At 34.5% G+C, this 24,621-nt stretch overlaps 1 protein-coding gene across 12 annotated transcripts in view; it reads left to right on the forward strand.

Annotated features, from left to right (window-relative positions):
• Positions 1–24,621, forward strand: part of LOC108297774 (histone demethylase UTY) — a 221,504-nt gene that overhangs the window by 128,765 nt on the left and 68,118 nt on the right. For 4 of the 12 annotated variants that reach the window (XM_017520483.2, XM_037735568.1, XM_037735569.1 and 1 more), the window contains 9 exons: positions 4,772–4,865; positions 7,480–7,606; positions 10,812–10,910; positions 11,357–11,576; positions 12,097–12,231; positions 12,662–12,817; positions 13,324–13,419; positions 14,549–14,644; positions 15,276–15,671. In XM_017520483.2, the coding sequence (XP_017375972.1) occupies positions 4,772–4,865; positions 7,480–7,606; positions 10,812–10,910; positions 11,357–11,576; positions 12,097–12,231; positions 12,662–12,817; positions 13,324–13,419; positions 14,549–14,644; positions 15,276–15,671 (1,419 nt within the window). Of the gene's footprint in view, positions 1–4,771; positions 4,866–5,838; positions 5,897–7,479; positions 7,607–10,811; positions 10,911–11,356; positions 11,577–12,096; positions 12,232–12,661; positions 12,818–13,323; positions 13,420–14,548; positions 14,645–15,275; positions 15,672–24,621 lie in introns of those variants that run through there. The other 8 variants (XM_037735566.1, XM_017520490.2, XM_017520485.2 and 5 more) reach the window with 8 other exon arrangements.

Here is a 24,621-nt window from a genome sequence, read left to right on the forward strand (position 1 = left end):
AGGTGTAACCATTATCACTATTTATTTCCAAAAAGGTTTTAGAAATAGTGATGATGGTTACACAACACTGTGAAAGTACTTCAGTGGTACACTTAAAAACAATAAAATGTGCTTTGAAAGGCTGATGAAAGAGGATTGCTTAAGGCCAGGAGGAGTTTGAGACCAGATGGGGCTCATAGCTAGATCTGTATAGGTTTATATGTAAATCTTTTCCTAAGGCAACATACTATACTGACTGTATTTTCTGTATTTTGTTTGTTCATTTGTTTTCTAACTAGAGAAACATCCCATGACATTTACTATTTTTATCTTCTTCTATCTTTAAGACTGGGGGGACATGCCACCATGCCCATCTAATTTTTAAAAATTATTTTTAAAAGATGGGTCTTGGCCTAAATCAGTTCTTGCCTTAGCCTCCTGAGGCATATTTTATGTGCTTATAAGTGTTGCATTTAATAGCATTAAATACATTGACAGTATTGTGTAACCATTACCACTGTTTGTCTCCATAGCTTTTTTATCATTTAAAATACAAAACCTGTACTTACTGAGTCCTCACTTTCTTCTGACTGCTGCCCAAGGTATCCTTTGGTTTCTATCTTTGAATTTGTCTATGCGAGGATACCTGGCACATGTGGATCATACAGTATTTGTCTTTTTGTGTATGGTTTATTTTACTTAGTTTTGACTTTTAAGGTTCATTCACATTTTCAGAACTTACATATTTTTTGTGCCTGAATAATATTTTGTTATACTTATTCATATTTATGTTTTTGCCTATCCATTTATCTGTAGATGAACAGCTGGATTATTTTGATATTTTGACAATTGGAAACATACTGCTATATACAGTATTATAAAATAATTACAGTATTACAGAATAATACTGCTTGTACAGAGAGGTGTACAAGTATTAATATTTGAGTCTTTGTTTTCGTTTAGCTATATAGCTAGTGGAATTGGTAAGAAATATGATGATTTTGTTTAGTAAATTTTAAGGAATCATCAAGCTGTTTTGCACAGTAGTTGCAGCATTCTTAATAGCAATATACAGGGGTTCAAATTTTTCCATGTCTTTCACCCTGGTGGTTGTGAAGTGATGTTTCATTAGTGTTTGATGTAGATTACCCTAGTGACTAATGGTTTTGAGCATCCTTTCATGTGCTTATTGGCAACATGTATAGCTTCTTGGAGAAATGTTTATTCAAGTTCTTTGACCTTTTTTGAATTGGTTGTGAGGGGTTTTGTTGTCAAATTATAGTAGTTCATAATATATTGTGAATATTAATCTCTTTACCAGATACATGATTCGAATATATTTTCTTCCACTTTGGGGTTTTCACTATTTTGATAGAGTATTTTGATGCACAGAAGTTTTAATTTTGAAAACATCCTGTTTTTCTTTTTGTTACCTATGTTACATTGTCATGTTTAAGAAATCACTATCAACTCCAAGGTGTGAAGACATAATGCAATTTTTTAAAAGAGCTTTATAATTCAGGTCTTACGTTGACGGCTTTTTATTCATTTTCAGTTAATTCTTTATGTATAGTGTAAGAGGACCCATTTTCATTATTTTCAATGTGGATATTGAAATTTTATAAGCACCACTTGTTGAAAACACTATTTTTCAGTGACTTGTTTTGGCACTTCTGGTGAAAATCAGTTGACCATTTGTGTGGGTATTTTATTCCTGAGCTGTCTTCTGTTGTTATGCCAACAACATATTGTTTCATTTACGTGTCATTTTATGGTCCGTTTGAATGTTGAATGTGCAAATTCTTCAATTTTTCCAAGTTATTTGGCTCTTTATGGCCCTTTGCAATATGAATTTTAGAATGAATTTTTCTGTTTTTGCAAATCACTATGGAATTTTCATAGAGATTGATTGTTTTACATATGTAAACTGTTTTGGAAAGTGCTGTCATTGCGAAAATATCAGGAATTCCAGTTCATGAACATAGGATGTCTCTTGCTTATTTGTGTCTTTTTAGCATTGTTTTGTAGTTTGCAGTGTGCAGATCTTTTGCCTTTGGTACATTTATTCCTTTATTTATTTTTTCTTTTTAATACTCCTAATAGAATTGCTTTCTTAGTTTCTTTTTCAAATTTATTTAGAAATTAATTAAAATTAGTTAATTGCTGTTGCTAGTATACATTAATGCCTCTCACTTCCTATCCCCTCACAATTCCCCATCAATTTACTTGATGGAGACTGATTCTAAGACTTCCTTCGGTTACCTGAAAACTTGAATAGTACTGGACACTATATATGCTATGATTTTCACGCTGATAAATCAATATAGCTATTAAGAAAGAGATTTCGTGGCACACCCAGTATGGGTATGCATATACAGTGCAGGTACACTGGACAGAGTGATGACTTACATTCCCAGTGGCATGAATGCTGTGAGATTTCATGATGCTACCCAGAACAGCACATGGTTTAAAACTTATAAATTGTTTTATTTCTGGATTTTTTTATGTAATGTTTTTGGACTTCATTTGCATTTGGGTAACTAAAACCATGGAAAGTGAAACTGCATATAAGGAGGGACTAAAGTACAACTAATTTTGATTGTTGATTTTGCATCTGGCAACTTTGCTGACTTTATTTACTCTGTGTGTGTGTGTGTGTGTGTGTGTGTGTGTGTGTGTGTCTTTTGTATATGTGTAACAATTTTTTATGTAGATCATGTCATCTCAGGAAAATGAGCTTATTTGCCTTTCTGACTTGGATGCCTTTTATTTCTTTTTCTTATCTAATTGTTTATGCTAGAACTTTCATTACTAAGTTGAGTAGTAGTGTGATTTTGGTTTCTTTTGTAGTTCTTCTTATTAGGGGAATGCTGTCAGTGTTTCACTGACATTTTTTGAGGATTCCTCCCTTCCTCCTTTCCTTTCCTCCCTTCCTCCTTTCCTTTCCTCCCTTTCTCCCTTCCTTCCCTCCTTTTTCTCCCCCCCTCCCTCCCTCCACATGCGATGATGGTTTGCTACATCCATCCTCCTCCCCCCATCAGCTACATTAGGTGCTTCTCCTAATGTTATCCCTCCCCAATTCCACCATCCCCTGCTTATCCCTCCCTGAGAGAGGTTTCATATATGGCCTTTCTTACCTTGAAGAAGCTCCCTTCCATTTATAATTTTTGAGGTTTGGGTTTTTGTTTTGTTTTTGAGACAGACTCTCACTCTGTCACTCAGGCTCAATCTTTTCTCACTGCAGGGGCTCAATCTTGAGCCAGTTCAGTGGCTCAGTCTTTGCTCACTGCAGCCTTTACCTCCCAGGTTCAAGCCCTTCTCTTACCTGAGCCTCCTGAGTAGCTGAGTAGAGACGGGGTTTCACCATGTTAGTCAGACTGGTCTGGAACTCCTGGGAAACAATCCAACCACCTTGGCCTTTCAAAGTGCTGGTTGATAGCCATAGGCCACCTTGTCCAGCCAGTTTTTTTTTAATTATGAAAAAGGGATGTATTTTGTCATGCCACTCTCTTTTTTTTGCATTGAGGTAATGCAGTTAAAATATTTTGAGTGTTTTACTTATTTTCTTTTGCTGTGGTACTCCCTATGGTCTTTAGTGCCGTATTTGAAAATAAATGTGTTATTTATGCGTTTAAATACTTATAAATTTTACTCCATTTTTCATATTATGACTTGTGCTTTCACCTTTTTTGGTCAGTTTTCCTATATTTGTGTATACGTATGAGAGAGGGAGAAAGAGAGAAAACTAATGTCTACTTCTCCACTTCTTTCTCTGTCAGTTTTAGTTAATCTTATTTTCAGTGCCACTTTATACCCCATTGATTTTAGTTACATTGCTCTGCTAATTTGATTTAATCATTAGTAGCTCCTTTAAAAGTTAAAGCTGCTTAGGCAGGTGAGATTATGAGTATGAGCCACTTTCTTACTGCATTGTTTAGCATGGTTTTGCTAAATATATTTCAGACTTGGTATTTATTTATTTATAATTTGGAGGAGCTGAGTTTAACTTTATGACTAACAATAATAGGTTTTAGTTGTATTAGTACTTCATGAGATAGAGCTGTGTGCAAATGGTTTTACTTAGAAATTGCCTGTAACTTTAAATATGACAAACATTGTTACTTTGTAACTATGAGAAATGTAATATCTTTAAGATTATAAATATTTCTAAAGAATATTTTCAAGGACTGTATATTTTAAATTTTGAATTTAAATTTTGAACAGAGATTTGCTTATGTACTGTTAAGAGCAGTACTTTGTAAAGAATGTGGCACTTGATCTAACAAATTATTCTTCTCTTTGAAAGTATTTCTAGGTTAATAGTGCATTATCTGATAGACTACTTATGTACCTTTATAAATGTTACTGAAATAATGTTAGAGGTTGCAAATTTTTCTTGTAACTTTTCAGATATATATATATTTTTAATGTTGTAATATTTTGTGTTATACATTGTTATATTTAATGTTAGTGTTTTAGCTGTAATCTGAAATATGGCTGTCCTGGGCCAAAGAAATACTCACTTAACATATTAGCACTTTTTACTTTCTGTTACTTTTTTGTGGTGCTAGAAACTTTTAAACATCATTATTTGTAAATCTTCATGTGCTAGCTATTTTAATTATATTTATTTTTATTACATTTATAATTTTTACTATTCATTATTATGTATTGCTTTATTATTTTTATTTTAGTTACTATAAATATGGCCTTGTATATATTGTTAAAATCAAGAATATTTTTATTTAAATATTTATTTTTCTCTAAATATTCTTTTTCCTCTGCTCTTTAGAGGAAGTATCATTCTGCAAAGGAAGCATATGAACAACTTTTACAGAAAGAAAACCTTCCTGCACAAGTAAAAGCAACTGTATTACAACAGTTAGGTACATGAAAACTTAACTTTTATTATATATTACATTAATATGAAGAGATTTTCCTTTTGAGATTCGGTTTTTTCCCTTCTGCTTAGATGTCCATTTTCATTTAGAAGTCTATGATTTAAGATTAAATGTGACATGTATTATTTTGAGGCAAAATTTTAAATGAATAATTCTATTACAGTAGTCCCCGGTTATCCCAGACTTACATGTTCCATGATACTTTGGAAGCTGCAAGTAGTTCCAAACCCTATATTTTACTATGTTTTCATACAGCTAAGACTACTAAGTGACTACTGACTGGGTTGCGTAGTCAGTGTGGATACACTGCACAGACAGGGAGTAGGTGTAGTAGTATAAGTTTTCATTATGCTACCCAGAGTGGCATGCAGTTTAAAACTTACAAATATCTTATTTCTGAGATTATTCCATTAAACATTTTTTGGCACTGTGAGACTGAAACCATAGAAAGCATAAATGCAAGTAATGGGGGACTACTATATAAATGTTTTCTTCTATAAGTGTATTTTCATAGTTGATATACTTAAACCCATTATGAAGCACACTCCTTACCATCTATATAAAGAGTGCTTAGTGCTGGCTGGGTGTGGTCATGCACATATGTCGTCTCAGCCACTGTGGGATGCTGGGGTAGGCAGATCACCTGAGGTCAGGAGTTTGAGGAGCCTGACCAACATAGTGACCCTCCCCTTGCAACCGCCTGCCACTAGAAATACAAAAATTAGCCTGATGTGGTGGCATGCACTTGTAATCCCAGCTACTCGGGGAGCTGACACAGGAGAATCACTTAAACGCGGGAGGTGGAGGCTGCAGTGAGCTGAGATTGCGGCATTAAACCCCAGCCTGGACAACAGAGCAAGACTTTGTCTTAAAAAAAAAAAAAGTTAATAATTAGTGCAGCTAGTCTTGGATTCTCAACATTATCCCCTTATTGCTTGACCACAGGATAAGATTGGAGATCTTCTGTCTACTTAACACTTTATGAAGTAAATTGAATTGAGGTTATCATACATCTAGTAAGTGGATACTAACCTTGCTTTATAGTTGTATTGATATACGATAAATGGAAACATTCCACCTAAAATTATAAAGAACATCTTATAGGTTTTTTTTCCCTCAAAAATCTGTAACATATTCTCATGTTGAAGATAAGGTAATCCAGTGTTTGAAAGTAATATAAAATAATATGTTGTTATCATTTAATATAGCAAAGCTCCTCTTCAGTAATTAATTTTGTTTCTTATCTATCTTGATTGTATTTGCTAGTTGGGTTAATATTTGTCGGTCCTTCAGTACTTTGGTCTGAGCAAATAAAATCCTAATTTTTACTCAAGTTTGCGGTAGTATAAATCGTCTTATAATCTCAGTGTTTTATTCACAGTTTTAAAAGCACTTAAGCATAGTTTTGCTTAGATATTCCTGCAAAGCTAATTTTATGCACTTGAATTAAGTCATAGCTGACAGACTGTTTTTGACTTGACTTGAGTATTTAGCATATATTACCCATTAGATAGTCTTTCAATTATTTATGTAGCTGTGGTTCATAATCTGTTTATTGAAGGAGAACCTGTGGACACGCTCTGTACCACTCTTAGGGCCTACTTCCTAGGGCCTGTACCACCTACTTTTCTTCTTCTTCTTCGTCTTTTTTTGTTTTCTTTTGCTTATTCCATATAGCCTAGAAGTTTTATTGTGGTTGTTTATCCAATGCTGTGACTTTTAGAATGTTATTTAAGTAAACAATGCCAATAATGTATAAGGCCTTCTGTAAGTTGTTTAAAATTTTATTAAATTAATTAAATTAATTAATTAAAATATTTAAAAAAATATTTTATAATGGATTATATTTTAGGCAGAAGTTGAAAGCAGACTATAAATGGGCCAGGTGTGGTGGCCCACACCTGTAATTCCAGAACACTGGGAGGCTGAAGTGGTTGGATCACTTAAGGCCAGGACCAGCCTAGTGAATATGGTGAAATGCAAAAATTAGAGCCAGGCATAGAGCGTGACCCATGCCTATTATCCCAGCTACTCAAAGGGCTGAGGCAGAATAATCTGTTCAACCTGGGACACAGAGATTGCAGTGAGCCAGGGTCTTGCCACTGCACTCCATTCTGGGAAACAAAGCAAGACTCCATCTCATAAACAAGATAAAGAGTATAAATTGATTATTGTTGATTATATAGCTTGCTTTTATCCTTTGGATGTAAGCATGGGGTTGAAAGTTGTTTTTAAAATTCCCTACTTCATGGTAACCTACAAAGGAAAAGTAAATTTATCAATTTTATACTTTTGATTTATAACTTGCATTTTTTTTTAACTTAAATTTACAGAAGAGAACTTGGTTTGTCATTTGTCAATTCAGTTCCTAAAATCATTTAATTTTCTCTGTGTGCTTTAAGATCTTTTTCTAGTGTTGATTGTATCATTTTGTGTGAAATAGACTTCTCTGAACTTTGGTAGTTTTAAATTTTGGGAAACTGTGATCTCAGTTAAATGAATAAATTACTGAGAAGTAATTTGCTGTTTTGTTCATGATTTTCTTGAAACTAATAAAGTAGAATGATGATGGGTAAATGCTCATAACTTTTGATTATAGGTTGGATGCATCATAATATGGATGTAGCAGGAGACAAAGCCACAAAGGAAAGCTATGCTATTCAGTATCTCCGAAAGTCAATAGAGGCAGATCCTAATTCTGGCCAATCTTGGTATTTCCTTGGAAGGTGAGATGAAACACTTGTGATATCCAGAGGTTATTTTATAATATAAAATCATCTGTAGATTTTATAATATGTAACCTGGGAAGTGACTTTTAAAAATAAATTATCCAGTTTGTCTTTCAGTTTGTATAGCTGTAGTTATTAAACTAAATACTGAACAAAATCTATGATACCTACTCTGTACAACTCCTACAGCTCTTTGAACCTATTTTCCCCATATAACCTGGAAGTTTTATTGTGGTTATTTACTGATGTTGTAATTTATTTAAAATTGAAATATAATTACATTTTTGTTAAAATATAATTATAATTACATTTATAATTAAAATTTCCCCAAATTCAAATAACATTTACATTAAAATATAATAGTATTGTATGTTTATTAAAATATAATATTTATTGTGTATAATATTTTTTGCAAAACTATATTTTCTTTTACAGAAAAAGAAAATTAAACATTTCTAGGAGATATACATAGCTTTGAATTTAATTGCTTTTACTGAGATACTCTTCCTTTACTTACTAGATTTTGTTTTTACTTTTTACTTTTTTTTTTTTCTGTCAGACACAGTTGTTGCCCAGGCTGAATTGCAGTGGCACAGTCTTGGCTCACTGCAACTTCTGCCTCCTTGGCTTAAGTAATTCTCATGCCTCAGCCTCTTAAGTAGCTAGTACTATAGGGGCACACCACTACTCCCAGCTAATTTTTGTATTTTTTTAATAGACTCAGGTTTCACCATCATGTTTTCTTCTTAATCTGAGTAGATTTATTGCTAGTTTTTAAGAGTCTTAAAGAATTTTAGAAGAGTACCATCATGTAATATTCACTAATAGTTTTTCAGTTTAGTATTTACGTTGTATTTCCTTTGATATCTAGAATTTTAAAAATATTCCATAAAACCTGAAATTTTATTTTATCTGATGACAGTCATCTGTGAAAATTTGCCATTTACAGTCTTGTTTGGTGATTTTGTATATTAAAACAAATATTTTTATTAATCATAGATCTCAAATTACAGTTCTAGTTGAGAGGAAATGTGTAAGTTATTATTGTTTGTTATAGAAAGAACATAGAAATGTTTTTGGTAACCCAGAATTTTTTTCTCTGTATTTTTCTTACCTTGAATATTGATTGTCTAAATTATACCTACTGATATTATATTTACATGTCTGATAGCGTACATATTTGTACATGTATGTGTTTTTAATTGCCAGATTGTATTTTAGTGTGTTGGAAAGATCAATGGATTGAAGAGTGAGAAACTTGGGTTTAAATCCTGGCTTTGTCATTGACTGTGGAATCATTGATAGTCCATTTAAACTACTTGAGGCCGGGTGCAGTGGCTCACACCTGTAATCCTAGCACTTTGGGAGGCCAAGGTGGGTGGATCATTTGGTGAAACCTCATCTCTACTAAAAATACAAAAATCAGCCAAGCGTGGTGGTGTCCACCTGTAATCCCAGCTACGCTAGAGATTGAGGCAGGAGAATCGCTTGAACACAAGAGATGGAGGCTACAGTAAGCCAAGATTGCATCACTGTACTTCAGCCTGGGTGACAGAGTGAGCCTTCATCTCAAAAATTAAAAAAGAATATAAACTACTTGATGTCTCAATTTTTATTTCACCTGTTGAGAGGATTAGATTAGAACTGTCAGGCACCTTTTCAAAACAAGGTTGTATCTTAATTTAATTGCCTTAATTTGTCTCATTGGTAAATTTTGATTTTGTTTTTACGTAGGTTCATTTTTTGTAACTTTGATGTGAAGTCACATTCAAATTTAGTTTTCCTGTTAATTTTATTTGTGTACAATGTATTTTTTTTTGGAAGTTTGGAAAGCATATTTATATTAAAGGGAGACTTTTTAGCATTGTTCCTTATTAAAATATTTAGTTATCTCTTAGTGATATATAATAAGAATGATGTTAACTCTTTGTAATAGGGTTTTTTTAAATGAAGAACTCTAGTGATTATAAAATAATTTGGCTTTGGTTGCTTGTATTACAGAACTTGAAAGTTCAGACTTTGACTTAATCCACCACTAAAGTTCAGGAGAAGCTGAATTTTTTTTGTACCTGCATTGCACAACAAAGTGTTTTGAGCAAACTGGCTTTATTACTTAATTGAATAGTCCTGTTACTAAATAGAGCAAGTGAACCAAGACACATTAAGGCTTACAGCTAGCACAATTATATACTGTTATGTTAGTTTTTCCACAGTATAGGCTTTTAATACCCTAACATTATAAAAGAGGCTAATTACCAAAAAGGGGCAGGTGTAAACATTGGTCTGTGGCATTAAGTTTTATTATATTTGAGCAATTGTTTTTTACTATAAATAGAATATGAACCTGAACATTTTTTGCTTTTTTAACAATAAGATTTGTTGCATATTCTGTTATAGTATTGAAATGTCTCATTATTATAAAGGACGGTTGTTACTGTTTATTTCTTGTAGCATTTTATAAATGGTATAACACAGATGCTTAAATTTACAGTTTCAGGCTTCGCATGTAGGCTCATTACTGTAATCCCAGCACTTTGGGAGGCCAAGGAGACTGGGTTGCTTGAGCTCAGGAATTAAATATCACCCTGGGCAAGTGTCAAAACCCTGTCTCTACCCAGCATACCGGAATTAGCTGGGTGTGGTGCCTGTCTGTGGTCCCAGCCACTGGGAAGGCTGAGGTTATAAGGATTGTTGGAGGCTACATTGAGGTATTATCATGCCACTACATACCAACCTGGGGGATATAATGAGACCCTGTCTCAAAAAAATTACATGAAGGCCAGGCACAGTGGCTCATGCCTGTAATCCCAACAGATTCAGTGTTACTAAGTGGAAGGAGAATATTAAATTCTAGTATAAAAGTCATTATCAAAGGTACTTTTCTCTTTATATTTAACTCTGTTCTTATGATGTAGGAAGCCTGTGTTCAAACTGTGTAAATAGAAGGCTGTGTAATACCTGCAGTATTACAGCATTGAAATAATTCAGGCTCCAATGCTTTGAGAAAAAGTTTATTAACATGTACTAGCTCTTTTCAAGGCAGTATTTAACAGCAAGTTATAATAGAGGATAACATGACTATATCATATGTATATTGATAAACATATGTACACACATACACATCTGCTTGCTCTCCTTTGAAATACATTTCACTTTTTGTCAAATGGATTGTTAATGGATAATTTATGTTTTTTCCTTTTAGGTGTTATTCGAGTATTGGGAAAGTTCAGGATGCCTTTGTATCTTACAGGCAATCTATTGATAAATCAGAAGCAAGTGCAGATACATGGTGTTCAATAGGGTAAGGCTATGTATATAAACACAGTAGAATTTTACTTGATACACTGGATGATTGAAATACCTAATGTACTGTATAGTAATATAAAATTAACTGGCTGTTTGTAGTGGCTCATTCCTGTAATCCTAGCACTTTGGGAAGCTGAGGATAGAGGATCTCTAGACCCTCTATCCTCAGGATTTTAAGACCAGCCTGGACAATATAATGGGATGCATTTCCACAAAAAAGATTTAAAAATTAGCCAGACATGGTGGCATGTGTCTGTAGTCCCAGCTACACAGGAGGCTGAGGTGTGAGGATTGCTTGAGTAGGGAAGGTCAAGGCTGTGTTGTGTGGTGGAAATGCCACTTCTCTCCAGCCTGGGCAACAGAGTGAGACACTGAAAAATACTGACAAATAAACAAAAGAAAGTAGCCAGTTAGTTTTTGACAACACTCTTTTTCTTCCAGTGTGTTGTATCAGCAGCAAAATCAGCCTATGGATGCTTTACAGGCCTATATTTGTGCTGTACAATTGGACAATGGCCATGCAGCAGCCTGGATGGACCTAGGTACTCTCTATGAATCCTGCAGTCAGCCTCAGGATGCTATTAAATGCTACTTAAATGCAACTAGGAGCAAACATTGTAGTAATACCTCTACACTTGCTGCAAGAATTAAATTTCTACAGGTAAAAATTTTAAATAGTATATTTTAAATGATTGTATTCCTGTAAGGGTGGCTGACAAATTTGTGTAGTTGTGATTGATGTTACTTTGTTTTTGTACTTTGTAATATTTTTTGATATTATTTTATGTTTAATTTTAAGTGTAATGTGTAGTATGTAAACTATATTATTTTTCACATTTACTTTGTTGATGCATGTTAATTTACATTTTTCATTAATATGCATGAATTTTTCCAGTGTGCTATCTACATTTTTAAGTTTTCATAGCACTGTAGAGAAAAAAACACAAATGCCATTTTTCACACTTGCTTGCAATTTCATAAGATATCTGAGAAACAGAGCCTGTTTTTGTTCTGAATATCACAAGAATATTCTAGTTGCCCTCTTTATACTTAACATCTATCTAAAATCCCAAATTTAGGACTTAAAAAAAAAATATCTATAACAGTGAGGAAGATTAAGTGGACTTGCTCTTACTCAAGTAGGCTTGTGTTAAATTTGCTTTTTACATAATTTTTCCTAGGCTCAGTTGTGTAACCTTCCACAAGGTAGTCTACAGAATAAAACTAAATTACTTCCTAGTATTGAGGAGGCGTGGAGCCTACCAATTCCCGCAGAGCTTACCTCCAGGCAGGGTGCCATGAACACAGCACAGCAGGTGAGAAGTTGGGTTATATTCTGCAGGTGCCCAGCTTTAAGGGTTTTTCCCCCACTTTTTAGTATTTATTAATTTCACTAAATGAAGGATTGACTTTAAAATAGAGGAAACTTTTTAAAAGAGTTGTAGAAAATCAAAACTCCCTCTTAATACGGGAAGAAGTATGGGTGACAGTTTAAAACTTTTGTATATTCTCATGATTTGAAAGGTGTTCTTAAGTGACTTTTCTATAGTTGTTTATTAAGTTTAAAAGATGAAACTTTTGTAAAGAAGGCACACATTGCTCCCTTTATTTTTCACTTGATTATAATTTTTAATAATTGCCATCAGTGATGTACACATAGCATTGAAAAGTATATAAAGTTTTATAATTTGAAGTGAATTAGGAATATGCAGAACCATATTTTTGTCTTACTTCTGTGATCCTTAGGCATATAAACATCATCATCCAAATACTGAACCTGTATTAAACCATAGTCAAACACCAATTTTACAGCAACCCTTGTCACTACACATGATTACTCCTAGCCAAGTAGAAGGCCCGTCCAGTCCTGCCAAGAAGACAAGAACATCTAGTCAAACAAAGGTATATATACATTTTAGAGATATAGAAAATCCCAATCAAAAATGAAACTGACTCTTCTGAAATTGTGTCTGGACTGTATTTTAAGCTTGATCTTTGCATCACATTAAATATAGAAGGTAGGGATAAGTTTATGTTCATCAAATCATTTATTCATTTCCCTGCTTTTACAATTTTAACACAGTTTTTACCATTACTTCTGACATTGAAATAAATTGAATGTTGAATATAGTAGACCACCTTTCCACCTCTTTCAGACATAATTCAAATACGGGCCTTTTTTTGCCTAAATTTGTAAGTTTACAAATCAATTATGCATTTAAAATAATTTTTTAAATGACGTAAAAGGATAAGTTTTATATATATACACATACATATATATACACACACACGTGTGTGTATGTATGTATACATATCCAGTTCCTGCTCATTTGGTTCTCACTAGTCATAACTTTTAGTGTGTAAAATTAAGCAAATATTCTTAATCTTTTACACTAAATTTTCCTCAGAATGTTTCTGATAACTGGAATAGCGGCCAAAGTGTTTCACATCATTCAGAACAGCAACAAGTTTATTCGCTGTGTTTGACACCACAGAAATTACAGGTATGAATTCGTTTGATAATCTCTCCCCCAATTTGAAAGCAGGAGAAATCGTAAACACTGTTTTTTAGGCATTGAGTCTCAAATTGAATGACTGTTTACTAAATTAATATACATGTAGTAAAATGAGTTCATGTTTTCCAGAATATTAGGAATGATAATACATTTTATGAGGGGAGAAGAAACTTAGATGATGAAATACGTAAGGTGAAGGTTCCTTCCGCTTTCTACCTCTAGCCAACTATTTTTAGTTTTTCATGGACAGGCAATCTTAAATTGTTTTTTTTTCTAGATATGTAAATTGTACATGTACAGACAAATGTATTTGTCTTTTTTTTTATTATGGAGACAGGGTCTTGCTCTGTCACCCATGCTGGAGTTTAGTGGCGCCATCTCTACTCACTGCAGCCTCTGCCTCCCAGGTTCAAACGATTCTCCTGCCTCAGCCTCCCGAATAGCTGGGACTACAGTCATGCACCACCATGCCCAGCTAATTTTTTGGTATTTTTAGTAGAGAAAGGCTTTCCCCATTTTGGTCAGACTCAAACTCCTGACCTCAAGTGATCTGCCCACCTGAGCTCCCCAAGTGCTGGGCTTATAGGTGTGAGCTGCTGCACCCTGCCAGGTCTCTCTTTTTAAAATATAATTATAGGTAGACTTTTACATATATTTTAGGATCTTATTTTTTTTCTTAAAGATACATCTTAAGGATCTTTCTGTGTCTGTGTATTGCTTCTCTGCCCTTTTAGTTATGATTCCTTGGGGCGAATCTATTATTTAAACAGATTCTAATTATTGGGATTTAACATGTTTTTCAGTAATTCTGTTATGAACAATGCTGCATTCAGTACTTTTATTTTAATACATTGTAAGCTAAATAGCTTTGTCTGAATTTTTATTTCTCCATAACACATTTAACTATACCCACACGGAACAGCTTTCCTCAGAGTTTTAGATTCTACTGCCTTTTTCAGACTTGCTAAAGTATTTTGAGCTTCACTAACATTGGTTAAGAATCACTTTCATTCATCCTGCAAAGGTACCATCTATATAGTCTTTTTAGTTAGGAGTTGCCTTATATTGTCTTAAATTGTAGATTAAATTTGATTATATTCTTCTCTTCTTATTCTAGCGGTTGGAACAACTGCGTGCAAATAGAGATAATTTAAATCCAGCACAGAAACATCAGCTAGAACAGTTAGAAAGTCAGTTTGTCTTAATGCAGCAAGTATGTATAATATTTTATTTTCTCTAACCAACATGTTGACTATATCTCTTGGCTGTAGTGTCATTTTAGAGGATATTAATGTTAACTTACAGTTTCTCTCTATATCTGATGGAATGTATATATCTGAGTTTTACATATGTATTAGTAATGGACAAAATGTTTTTTAAGGAAATACACTCAAATAACCAAATACTTATTACTTTATTATTTATTTGCATAATATTTTACTTGTGATTACATGCTTGTATTCTGAGAGCTTATTTTATTATTTAATAATTAAGAAATTATCCTAAATTGTGGTAGTGATACTTTAATAATTGTTTAATTTGAAGGTTTTACCATAAATGTAAATTGAATGAAAATTTGAAATCTTCTGTTTCATGAAAGAAAAAAATGCCTATAAATTTTTGACTTATTATTTATAATTTTTAGCAGCTTTGCTCTTAGAGCTGCTCATAAATGGTGGTTTCTTTATATATTGAAACAGCTTTCTTTGGGTAGGAATCCTATTTTAAAGTGAACCTATTTTTCAAGCATTTTTTTAAATAGATGAAATGTTATATGAAATTAGAGATGTGTCAACTACACATTTTCAGAGTCACACAGCAGTTTTTCTTTTTTGTTTTTGAAGATAAGACACAAAGGAGTTGCTCAGGTACGAACTACTGGAATTCATAATGTGGCAATAGCTGATTCATCACTGTCTACAAACTCTATCTCTAATCGACAACCACATGCTGCTCTGACCCGAGTATCTAGCGTCTCTCAGCCTGGAGTTCACCCTGCTTGCACTGAAAAATCTTTGTCCAGTGGAGCTTTTTCTGCAGGTTGTATTCCTTGTGGCACATCAAAAATTCTAGGAAGTACAGACACTATCTTAGTAGGCAGTAATTGTATAGCAGGAAGTGAAAGTAATGGAAATGTGCCTTACCTGCAGCAAAATACATTTATTCTACCTCATAATCGTACAGACCTGAACAGCAGCACAGAAGAGCCATGGAGAAAACAGCTTTCTAACTCTGCTCAGGTAAAAAAAAGGCTAGCTGCTTTCTTGGCTCTTATATAGTACTTTACCTTTATTTAGTTTCTTTACATTCTGAGAAGAAAAGATAGAAATGTAAAGAATGGCTTTGTCTTTAAAAAGTAATTTAAGTGGTTCATAACAGTATAAAACTTCTAAGTGGTACCAGGAACATTACAAGCCTGCCTTGGACATATTGTAGATTCCATGCAAGACAATTGCAAGAAAGTGAGTATCATAATGAAACCAGTCACACTAATTTATTTTTATTTTTTAGTGCATCTAAAAGTTATGTTTACACTATATCTTGTCAGTTTGCAATCAGTTTGTATAAGCAAACAACACATACGTCTTAATTTGAAAATATCTTATTGTTTAGAAAAAGAAAACCTGTGATCATTAACCAAGTCATAGTTTTTTTGCTGGCAGAGTGTCTTGCCTCTATGGTGATGACTGCTGATTGATCAGGGTGGTGGTTGCTGATGGAATGGCTATGATCCCTTAAGACAACAATGATAGTCCCTACCTGTTCCTCCTCTCTCCCTCCATCCCTCTTTCTCTCCCTTCCTTTCTCTCTTTCCTCCTTTCCTTCTCTCTTCCCTCTTTCTCCCTTCCCTCCCTCTCTCCTTTTTTTTGAAACAGTGTCCACATGTTGCCCACGTTTTACAACGGGACAGTCTTGGCTCACTGCAACCGCTGCCTACTAGGTTCAGGTGATTCTTCTGCCTTAGCTTTATCTGGGACTATGTGTGTGCCACCATGCCTGGCTAATTTTTGTATTTTTAGTAGACACATGTTTTTACCGTGTTGATCAGACGAGTCTCAACTCCTGACCTCAAGTGATCCTTCCACCTTGGCCTCCCAAAGTGCTGGGATTACAGGTGTGAGCCACTGTACCCAGCCGACTCTTTTCTTCTTGAAAGATTTCTTTGTAGCATACCATGCTGTTTGGTATTTTGCCAGTAATAGAACTTTTCTCAAAGTTGGAGTTAATCCTCTTGAACTTTACCACTGCCTTTATCAACTAAGTTTATGTAATATTGCATATCTTTTGTTTTTATCACAACAGTTTTCACAGCATTTCCCCGGGAGTGAATTTCCTCTCAGAAAACCGCTTTGTTTTCTCATCCATGAAAAAGCAACTTCTGATTCATTCAAATTTTATCATGAGATTGGCGCAATTCAATCCTTTTTGCAAGCTTCATTTCTCAAACTGCCTTGCCATTTCTATATCTGTAGTTCTTCCTTAACTGAAATCTTGAACTCCTTGAAGTCATCCATGAGGATTGGCATCAACTTCTTACACATTCATTTTGACCTCCTCTGAATCACGAAAATTCTTAATGGCATGTAGAGTGATGATGAATCCTTTTCCAAAAGTTTTCAGTTTACTTTGCTTAAGTTTATTAGAGGAGTCACTGTCTGTGTTAGCTATATATAGCCTTATGAAATGAAATACATTTCTTAAATAATAAGAAGTGAAAGTCAAAATTACTTCTTGATCCATGAGCTGCAGAGTAGATGCTGTTTTAGGCATGAAGAAAAATTTAATCTCTTTTTATATTTATCAGAGCTCTTGAATTAGTAAATGCATATTCACTGGGCAAAAGTATATTGAATCTCTTTTTCTGAGTACTAGATATCAATATGGGCTTAAAATACTTAGTAAACCATGCTGTTCAGCAATGGGCTATCATACAGGCTTTGTTATCCCATTTATAAAGCATAGGCACAGTGGATTTAGCATAATTTTTAGGGCCCTAGGATTTTCAGAATGATAAATGAGCATTGCACATTTCAGTTAAAGTCATGAGCCTTGTTAGCTCCTAACAAGGGCATCTGCCTGTCTTTTGAGGCCTTGAAACTAGCCATTAACTTCTCTCTAGCTAGCAAAGTCCTAAATGGCATTTTCTATTTTAAGGCTGTTCCATCTTCATTGAAAATCCATTGTTTAGTGTAGCCACCTTCATCAATGATCTTAGCGAGGCTTTCTAGATAACTTGCTGCTTTACCTTGTACTTTCAGAGATGGTTTCTTTCCTTAAACCTCATAAACCAATGTATGGTGGCTTCAGACTTTTCTTCTGCTTTTTCAACAAGGTCAGCGTTCATAGAATTGAAGGAGAGATTTAGAGGCTTTCTCTGTGTTAGGCTTTGACTTAAGGGAATGTTGTTAGTGGTTTGAGCTTTTATCCAGACCACTAAAATTTTCTTCATATCAGCAATAAGGTTGTTTTGCTTTCTTTACATTTGTATATCCACAGGAATAACAGTTTTAGTTTCTCCCTTTGGCTTTCACAACTCAGCTACGTGGTGCTAGAGGCCTAGATTTGCAGCTATCTTTGCTTTGGACATGGCTTCCTCACTAACTTTGTTTCTAACTTTGGATTTAAAGGGAGAGATGTGTCTTGGTATAGTGGCTCATGCCTTTAATTACAACACTGTGGGTGGCCAAGGCAGAAGGATTGCTTGAGTCCAGGAGTTGGAGGCCAGCCAGCTAACAAAGCACGACCCCATCTGTACAAAAAGTACAGAAATTAACAGGGCATGGTGGTGTGTGCCTGCATTCGCAGATGCTGGGAGGCCGAGTTGACATGGTTGGTTGAGAGCCGAGGAGGACAAAGCTAAAATGAACTGAGACTGCACCACTGCACTCCAGCCTAGGTGACAGAGTAAGACTATTTCAAAAAAATATAAATAAATACCCATAGTAGATCTTCTTTCAAAGTTGTGAGTTATCCAGAAATCTGAAGTGAGAGATACTTAACTCTTCCTTTCATTGAAATACTTGGAGGCCATAGTAGGGTTTATTAGATGGCCTAATTGAATATTTTTGTGATTCAGGGAATAGGGAGGCCTGACAAGAAGGAGAAAAATAGGAGAAGGACTAGATAGTAGAGGAATCAGGACGCAGAACATTTCTTAGTTAAGTTTGCTGCCCTGTGTGTGGTGCCCCTAACAATGACAATGATAAAATCAAACAACACTGATGACAAATCAGTGATAGAATGAAAAAGCTTAATACAATTGAGAGAGTTACAGAGATGGAAAGTAAACACATGATGTTGGATAAGTGGTACAGATGGACTTGCTTGGTTATGTTCAGGGTTGCCACAAACCTTCAATTGGTAGTAAATATAGTGTCTTCAAAGTGCAGTAAAGCAAAGCACAATAAAATGAGGTATGCCTGTACTACAGAGTAACTCAGTCTGTGCACATAAGTTTATTTACAGTATTGTAAATTTGCTATATTGCTTTCTGTCTGGTTTCAATTACCTGGGTCTAACTGCAGTCCATATTAAATGCAAAATTCCAGAAATAAGCAATACGTAAGTTTTAAATTGCGTGCCAGTCATAAGTAGTGTCATGAAATCTTGTCCTGTTCCACTCCGTTTGACCAGGATGTAAATCATCTCTGTTTAGCATATCAAAGCTGTATACATTACCTACGATTTATTCAATTAGTTGCTATCTTTCAGTTATCAGATTAAAATACAAAAACATATTGAGAATTCAGGACTATTTACACTTCGAGGCATCCAGCGAGTGTCTAGGAATTATCCCCTACAAATATGAGGGATTTTTGTAGTTATTAATTGTAAAGCTAGTGTACATATAAATTACATTAGATAGTATGGAAATCAGAGGAAAAGGAAAAAAATTATCACGTTACAATTATACCAAATATCATTGCTATTTAAATAAGGCATAATGACCATGTTTAAAAAAAAATGTCTACAAGTAATCATTTGCACATATTCTCTGGAGAACATCACTACTATGCAAGCTGTTCAATATTTATTTGTGGGAGAAAAGGACTAGCAAAATTGAAATTACCATTAATTGTATTACAATGTGACATGAACAAGTGCCTTGGGAGGGACAGCACATTATATACTCAGACAATCGAAGGAATTTGGAAGGAGAAAGCGCAGGTAAGGAGTTGCTAGAGAATATGAATAGGTAAAGTAAAAATGAGGCGTTAGTGAAGGACCTGCTTTATCTGACGGCACGGTAGAACTATTAAAGTTTTGATACAGAGATGCAAATTTATTGAAATTTATTTTTAATTTTTATTGATATACTTTATTTTTATAGCTATGTTAGGTATATAGAACAACTACACCAAATATACAAAAGCTCCCATTCCTTTTCTCATAGCTCTTGGTTTCTCCTTTTCTGGTTACAGAAATCTCTCAAGTGTTTCTTTTATAAAAAATTTTCTTTCTCATTTTTTGAATCGTAATTTTGCTGAAATTCCAGGTTGAGTTTTACTTTGGTTACTTTAAACATATTTGTCTACTCTCCCTTTTGCATGGAGTTTTAGTTCATTGAGACCACTATAACAAAATACCATAGACTAGGTGATCAATTTATTTCTTACAGTTCTGGAGACTGAGAAATCCAAGGTAAAGGGCTAGCATATTTGGTGTGTTGTGAGATGCTTCATTGATGTTACTTTCTTGCTGTGTCCTCACATGGTGAAATGGGCAAGGAGTTTCTCTCAGGCTTCTTTTGTAAGGACACCAATCTCAGTCATGAGTGCTCTACCCCTTATGACCTTATCACCTCCCAAAAGCCGAGCCTCCTAATAACTTCACCTTGGTGATTCAGTTTTTTTTTTTTTTTTTTTTTTTGAGACAAAGTCTCACCCTATCACCAGGAGCAAGGTTGGAGTGCTGTGGTGAGACCTCAGCTCTCTGCAACCTCCGCCTCCTTTGTTCAAGCAATTCTCCTGTCTCAACCTCCCAAGTACCTGGGATTACAGGCTCAGGCCACCAGTCCCAGCTAATTTTTGTGTTTTTAGTAGAGATGGGGTTTCACCATGTTGGCCAGGATGGTCTTGATCTCCTGACCTCATGATCCTTATGCCTTGGTCTCCCAAAGTGCTAGGATTACAGGTCTGAGCCACTGCGCCCAGCCCTGGTGATTCAGTTTTCACACATGAATTGGGCAGTAAGGGTGGGCACAAATAGTCGTTTAATGCATATGTTCCCAAGAGAAGTCAGATATCATTCTTAACCTGGCTTCCTCATAGGAAAGCTAGACTGTTTTTTTTGTTTTTAACCTTAATTTTTCTCAGGATTTTTTTTCATTGTTTTTCCTTTTTTACAGTTTACATGTAGATGCATATTGTAAGTTTTTTTGGTATTTATACTGTTGGATATTCTCCTGGTTTGCTGGATCTGTAGTTTGGTTTCTATCTTTAACTTTTAATAATCGCAGGCATTATGGCTTCAAATATTTCTTCTTTTCTTTTCTCATTCCCATTTTAGTATTTCCATTTCATGTTTGTTGCACTTTTTGGTTTATTTTTATACAGAAGTTTTTCTGTACTCTCGTCTTTTCTTTCATTCTCCTTCCACTTCCCCCACGCCCTGCCTCCGCACATTTTACTTTGGAAAATTTTTGTGTACATGTCTTCAAGCTTTCTGATTCTTTCTCTGGCTATCTTCAGCCTACCTTTAGGTTTCTTAAGATACTTTAAATTCCCAGTTTGATAATTCCAGTGTCTATTTCTGATGATTATTCTGTCCTTCTTGTGTTTCTCAGTTTGTAATTAAAAAAAAAAAAAAAAACCACCTAAACCTTATAGTGACTAAAAGGATGTGAGATAAATAGGCTTTCTGTTTGAATTTTCTGTTAATTACACTATGAGCCTGTGTTGACTGTTTACCAAGGCTTTTAATGCAAGAGGCTACAATTTTATATGGTGTTTTTTGTTTGTTTTCCCTGTTGTCATATTTCTCGTATAGATGACTGCTTGTATAAGATCAGAGTCATGCAGTTCTTTCATTTGTATTCCCCCATTATTTTGCAGGTGTTGTATTGATAAGGTGATAAAGTGTGTGGAAAACAAATGCTCTTTATTAGTTCTCAATCTTTTAATGATTCTTTACCTCTAGACTGATTAGTTCACAAGTGCTGGTCAGCATTTTATTCCCCATTGGAAAAACAAGGAGGCTTGAGAGGGTTGGCATTGAGTATTTTCTATCTGTCAAGTTGTTTAGGTTATAATAAAATTCTAGATGTGTTAGTTACTCTGGCCAAATAGTAAAATAATTTCCCTGAGTCATGCCTTTTTATGAACAGATGCTCAGGAAACATTTCAGAATGTTTACTTTGCCTGTTTTCCTGTTAGAAGCATAAAGCAGTGTTTTCTAGTCTTTATTGTATGAGGGCTTCTGGTGATAAAACTCAAAGATGTGGAGGCACCATAAGACTTGATCTCCCTGATACTTCAAACTGTCAAAACATTGAGCATCCAGCAGTTTTTCAGTTGTATTTTAGGTGTTTTTTTTAGTGGTTCAAGCAGCAGTTTCTGTTGATTGCCGTCTGCTCCGGTAAGTTATAATACTCTGGTAAGGTGTAATCTATCTGCCTGGATGTTCACTTTGGGTGGCAGCATAAGTAAGTTAACTATTCACTTCCCTTCTCTTAAACCTAGGTAATGATCAATCTGTTTTCTATCTATATGGATACCTACTATAGACAGCCTAGACACAAAATAATATAGTATGTGACCTTTAGTATCTAAATCTTTCCTATAACATTGTGTTTTCAAAGTTTATCTACATTGTAGCATATATCAGTATATGCCATATTAAGGGCTATGGTTAGGAAATATATGCCATAAATAATCCTTCTAAAATGAAGGTTGAACAGTACTGGGCTACCATTTCAGTTTTCTTTTGTTAGCTTTGATCAATAGGGATTGAGTGAGGAAAACAAGAAATTTCTGTGAAACAAATAGTTTGTACAATCTACCAGGTTTTCATTTTTACTCCCTCTTGATTTCTGTTACAACTATGTCCTGATCATCATAGAAAAGTTAGCTCCTCAAAAATAAATTAAACTCTTTTAAATATAAGTATTTGTATTATTATATTGTTACATATTTTTTCTTAGAGTTTTTATTAATGATTGGATGAATTCACCAGTGTGGGAACTCACAAATAGAAAGGGCATACTGTATCTTCATTATTCTCTCAGATTTTCCTCCAGAAGTTTAATCAAACATCAAAATATAAAATATAACAGCTTTTCATTATCTTTCTATTCATAATGTAACTCCTTCTTATTGTTTCCAGCATTCTCTACCCTCTGATACATTTTTCTGTAAGGTCCATATCAAACATCATCTAATATTGTATATTCTAAATTATTTCGTACCCTTTTTATGTATTTAATAGGCTGGATAAAATAGGGAATTGGAATGTTTTTATTGTTTTATCCCTTGAGCCTGGAAAAGTTAGATGTGGCCAAACCAGGTATTCAATAAATATGGCTTCAAGAAAGAAAAAGCTGTCATTCAGTATAAAACAGAGACTGTCCATGCTGATAGTATTTGAAGTGTAAGCTCAAAATTTGTCTTAAAACATTTTTTGACATTGTTAATTTTATGTGTCAGAATTGGGTAGCCTAAGCAGCTCAGTTATTTTATCATAGACTTGATGTTCTGTGAAGGTGCTCTGTAGATAGGATTAACATTTATGGCCATGCATAGTGTCTTATACCTGTACTCATGGCACTTTGGGAGGCGGAGGCAGGTGGATTACTTGCGATAAGGAGTTTGAGACAAGCCTGGCCAACATGATGAAACTGTGTTTTTTATTTTTGGTTTTTGAGATGGAGTCTCAACTCTGTTGCCCAGGCTGGAACGTAGTGGCATGATCTCAGCTCACTGTAATCTCGCCTTTTGGATTCAAGCAATTCTTCATCATCTGCCTCCTAAATAGCTGGGACTACAGGCATGCACCACCTTGCCTAGATAATTTTTGTATTTTTAGTAGAAATAGGGTTTCACCTTGTTGGCCAAGCTGATCTTGAACTCCTGACCTCAGGTAATCAGCCTGCCTCAGCCTCCCAAAGGGCTGGATTACAGGCATAAGCCACTGTGCCTGGCCCTGAAAAGCTGTTTCTACTTAAAAGGTCAAAGTGAATTAACTGGAGAAGGTGGCATGTGCCTGTATTCCCGGCTACTTGGGAGGCTGAGGCACAGGAATCAGTTAAACCTGGGAGGTGGAGGTTGCAGTGAGCTGAGATGACACCACTACACTCTAGCTTAGATGGCAGAGTGACACTCTGTCTCAAAAATAAAAAAGGATTAACATTCGTAAGTAACCTTATGGAGATTACCCTCTATAATCGATTGTGTCATATTATATTTTATAATAGAATTTAATGTGTCTGTTTCATACATTTGAGTCATTTTTAGTTACTTTATGTATATCGTGTGAGAATATCCAATTTGCATGAGGATATCTGATTATACAAACATAATTTGTAGAAAACTCTTATTCTTCCCACCTTGGCACTGTGTCAACAATTAATTTACGATCCGTATGTGGATGCATTTGTAGACTCTTTTGCCGTCATCCTGTATAGTTTTGCTTACGCCAATTCTACAAAGCTTTTGTCACTATAACTTAAAGGAATTTTGAAAATAGGTAAATGTGACTCCATCTTTTTTGTTATTTGTCTCTATTTTCATATTATGGTATTACATTGCTTGATTTTCACATGTAAACCTACTTGCTTTCTGGGAAAAGTCCACATTTGTTTTGTTGCATAATTCTTATATATTGCTGGGTTTGACCTGCTTACATGTTCTTAAGGATCTTGTCTCTATTCAAGGGAGGTGTTTTTTTCCTCAGGTAATATCTTTTATTCACTTTCGCTGGCATTAGAGTATTACTGGCTTTGTAAAATGACTTAGTAATTCTCTGTCCTGCTGTATACCTGGAAAAGATTTTTGTATATTTCTTCCTGAAATGCTGTTTGTAGGATCTCTGACAGTATAATATCTTTTGTTTCTACCTTGCTAAGTTTCTATTTATTGTTATATTTAAGTAAAGATATTTTAAGTGTTGTCAATCCTTCTGAAGACCAGTTTTATATATTTTTAAACGTTTTCCATTAGTTTTCTGTTTTCTATTTCAGTTTTTTTTTTTTTT

This window comes from Cebus imitator, unplaced genomic scaffold (genome assembly GCF_001604975.1).
Source record: "Cebus imitator isolate Cc_AM_T3 unplaced genomic scaffold, Cebus_imitator-1.0 Scaffold842, whole genome shotgun sequence".
Classification (NCBI taxonomy): Eukaryota; Metazoa; Chordata; class Mammalia; order Primates; family Cebidae; genus Cebus; species Cebus imitator.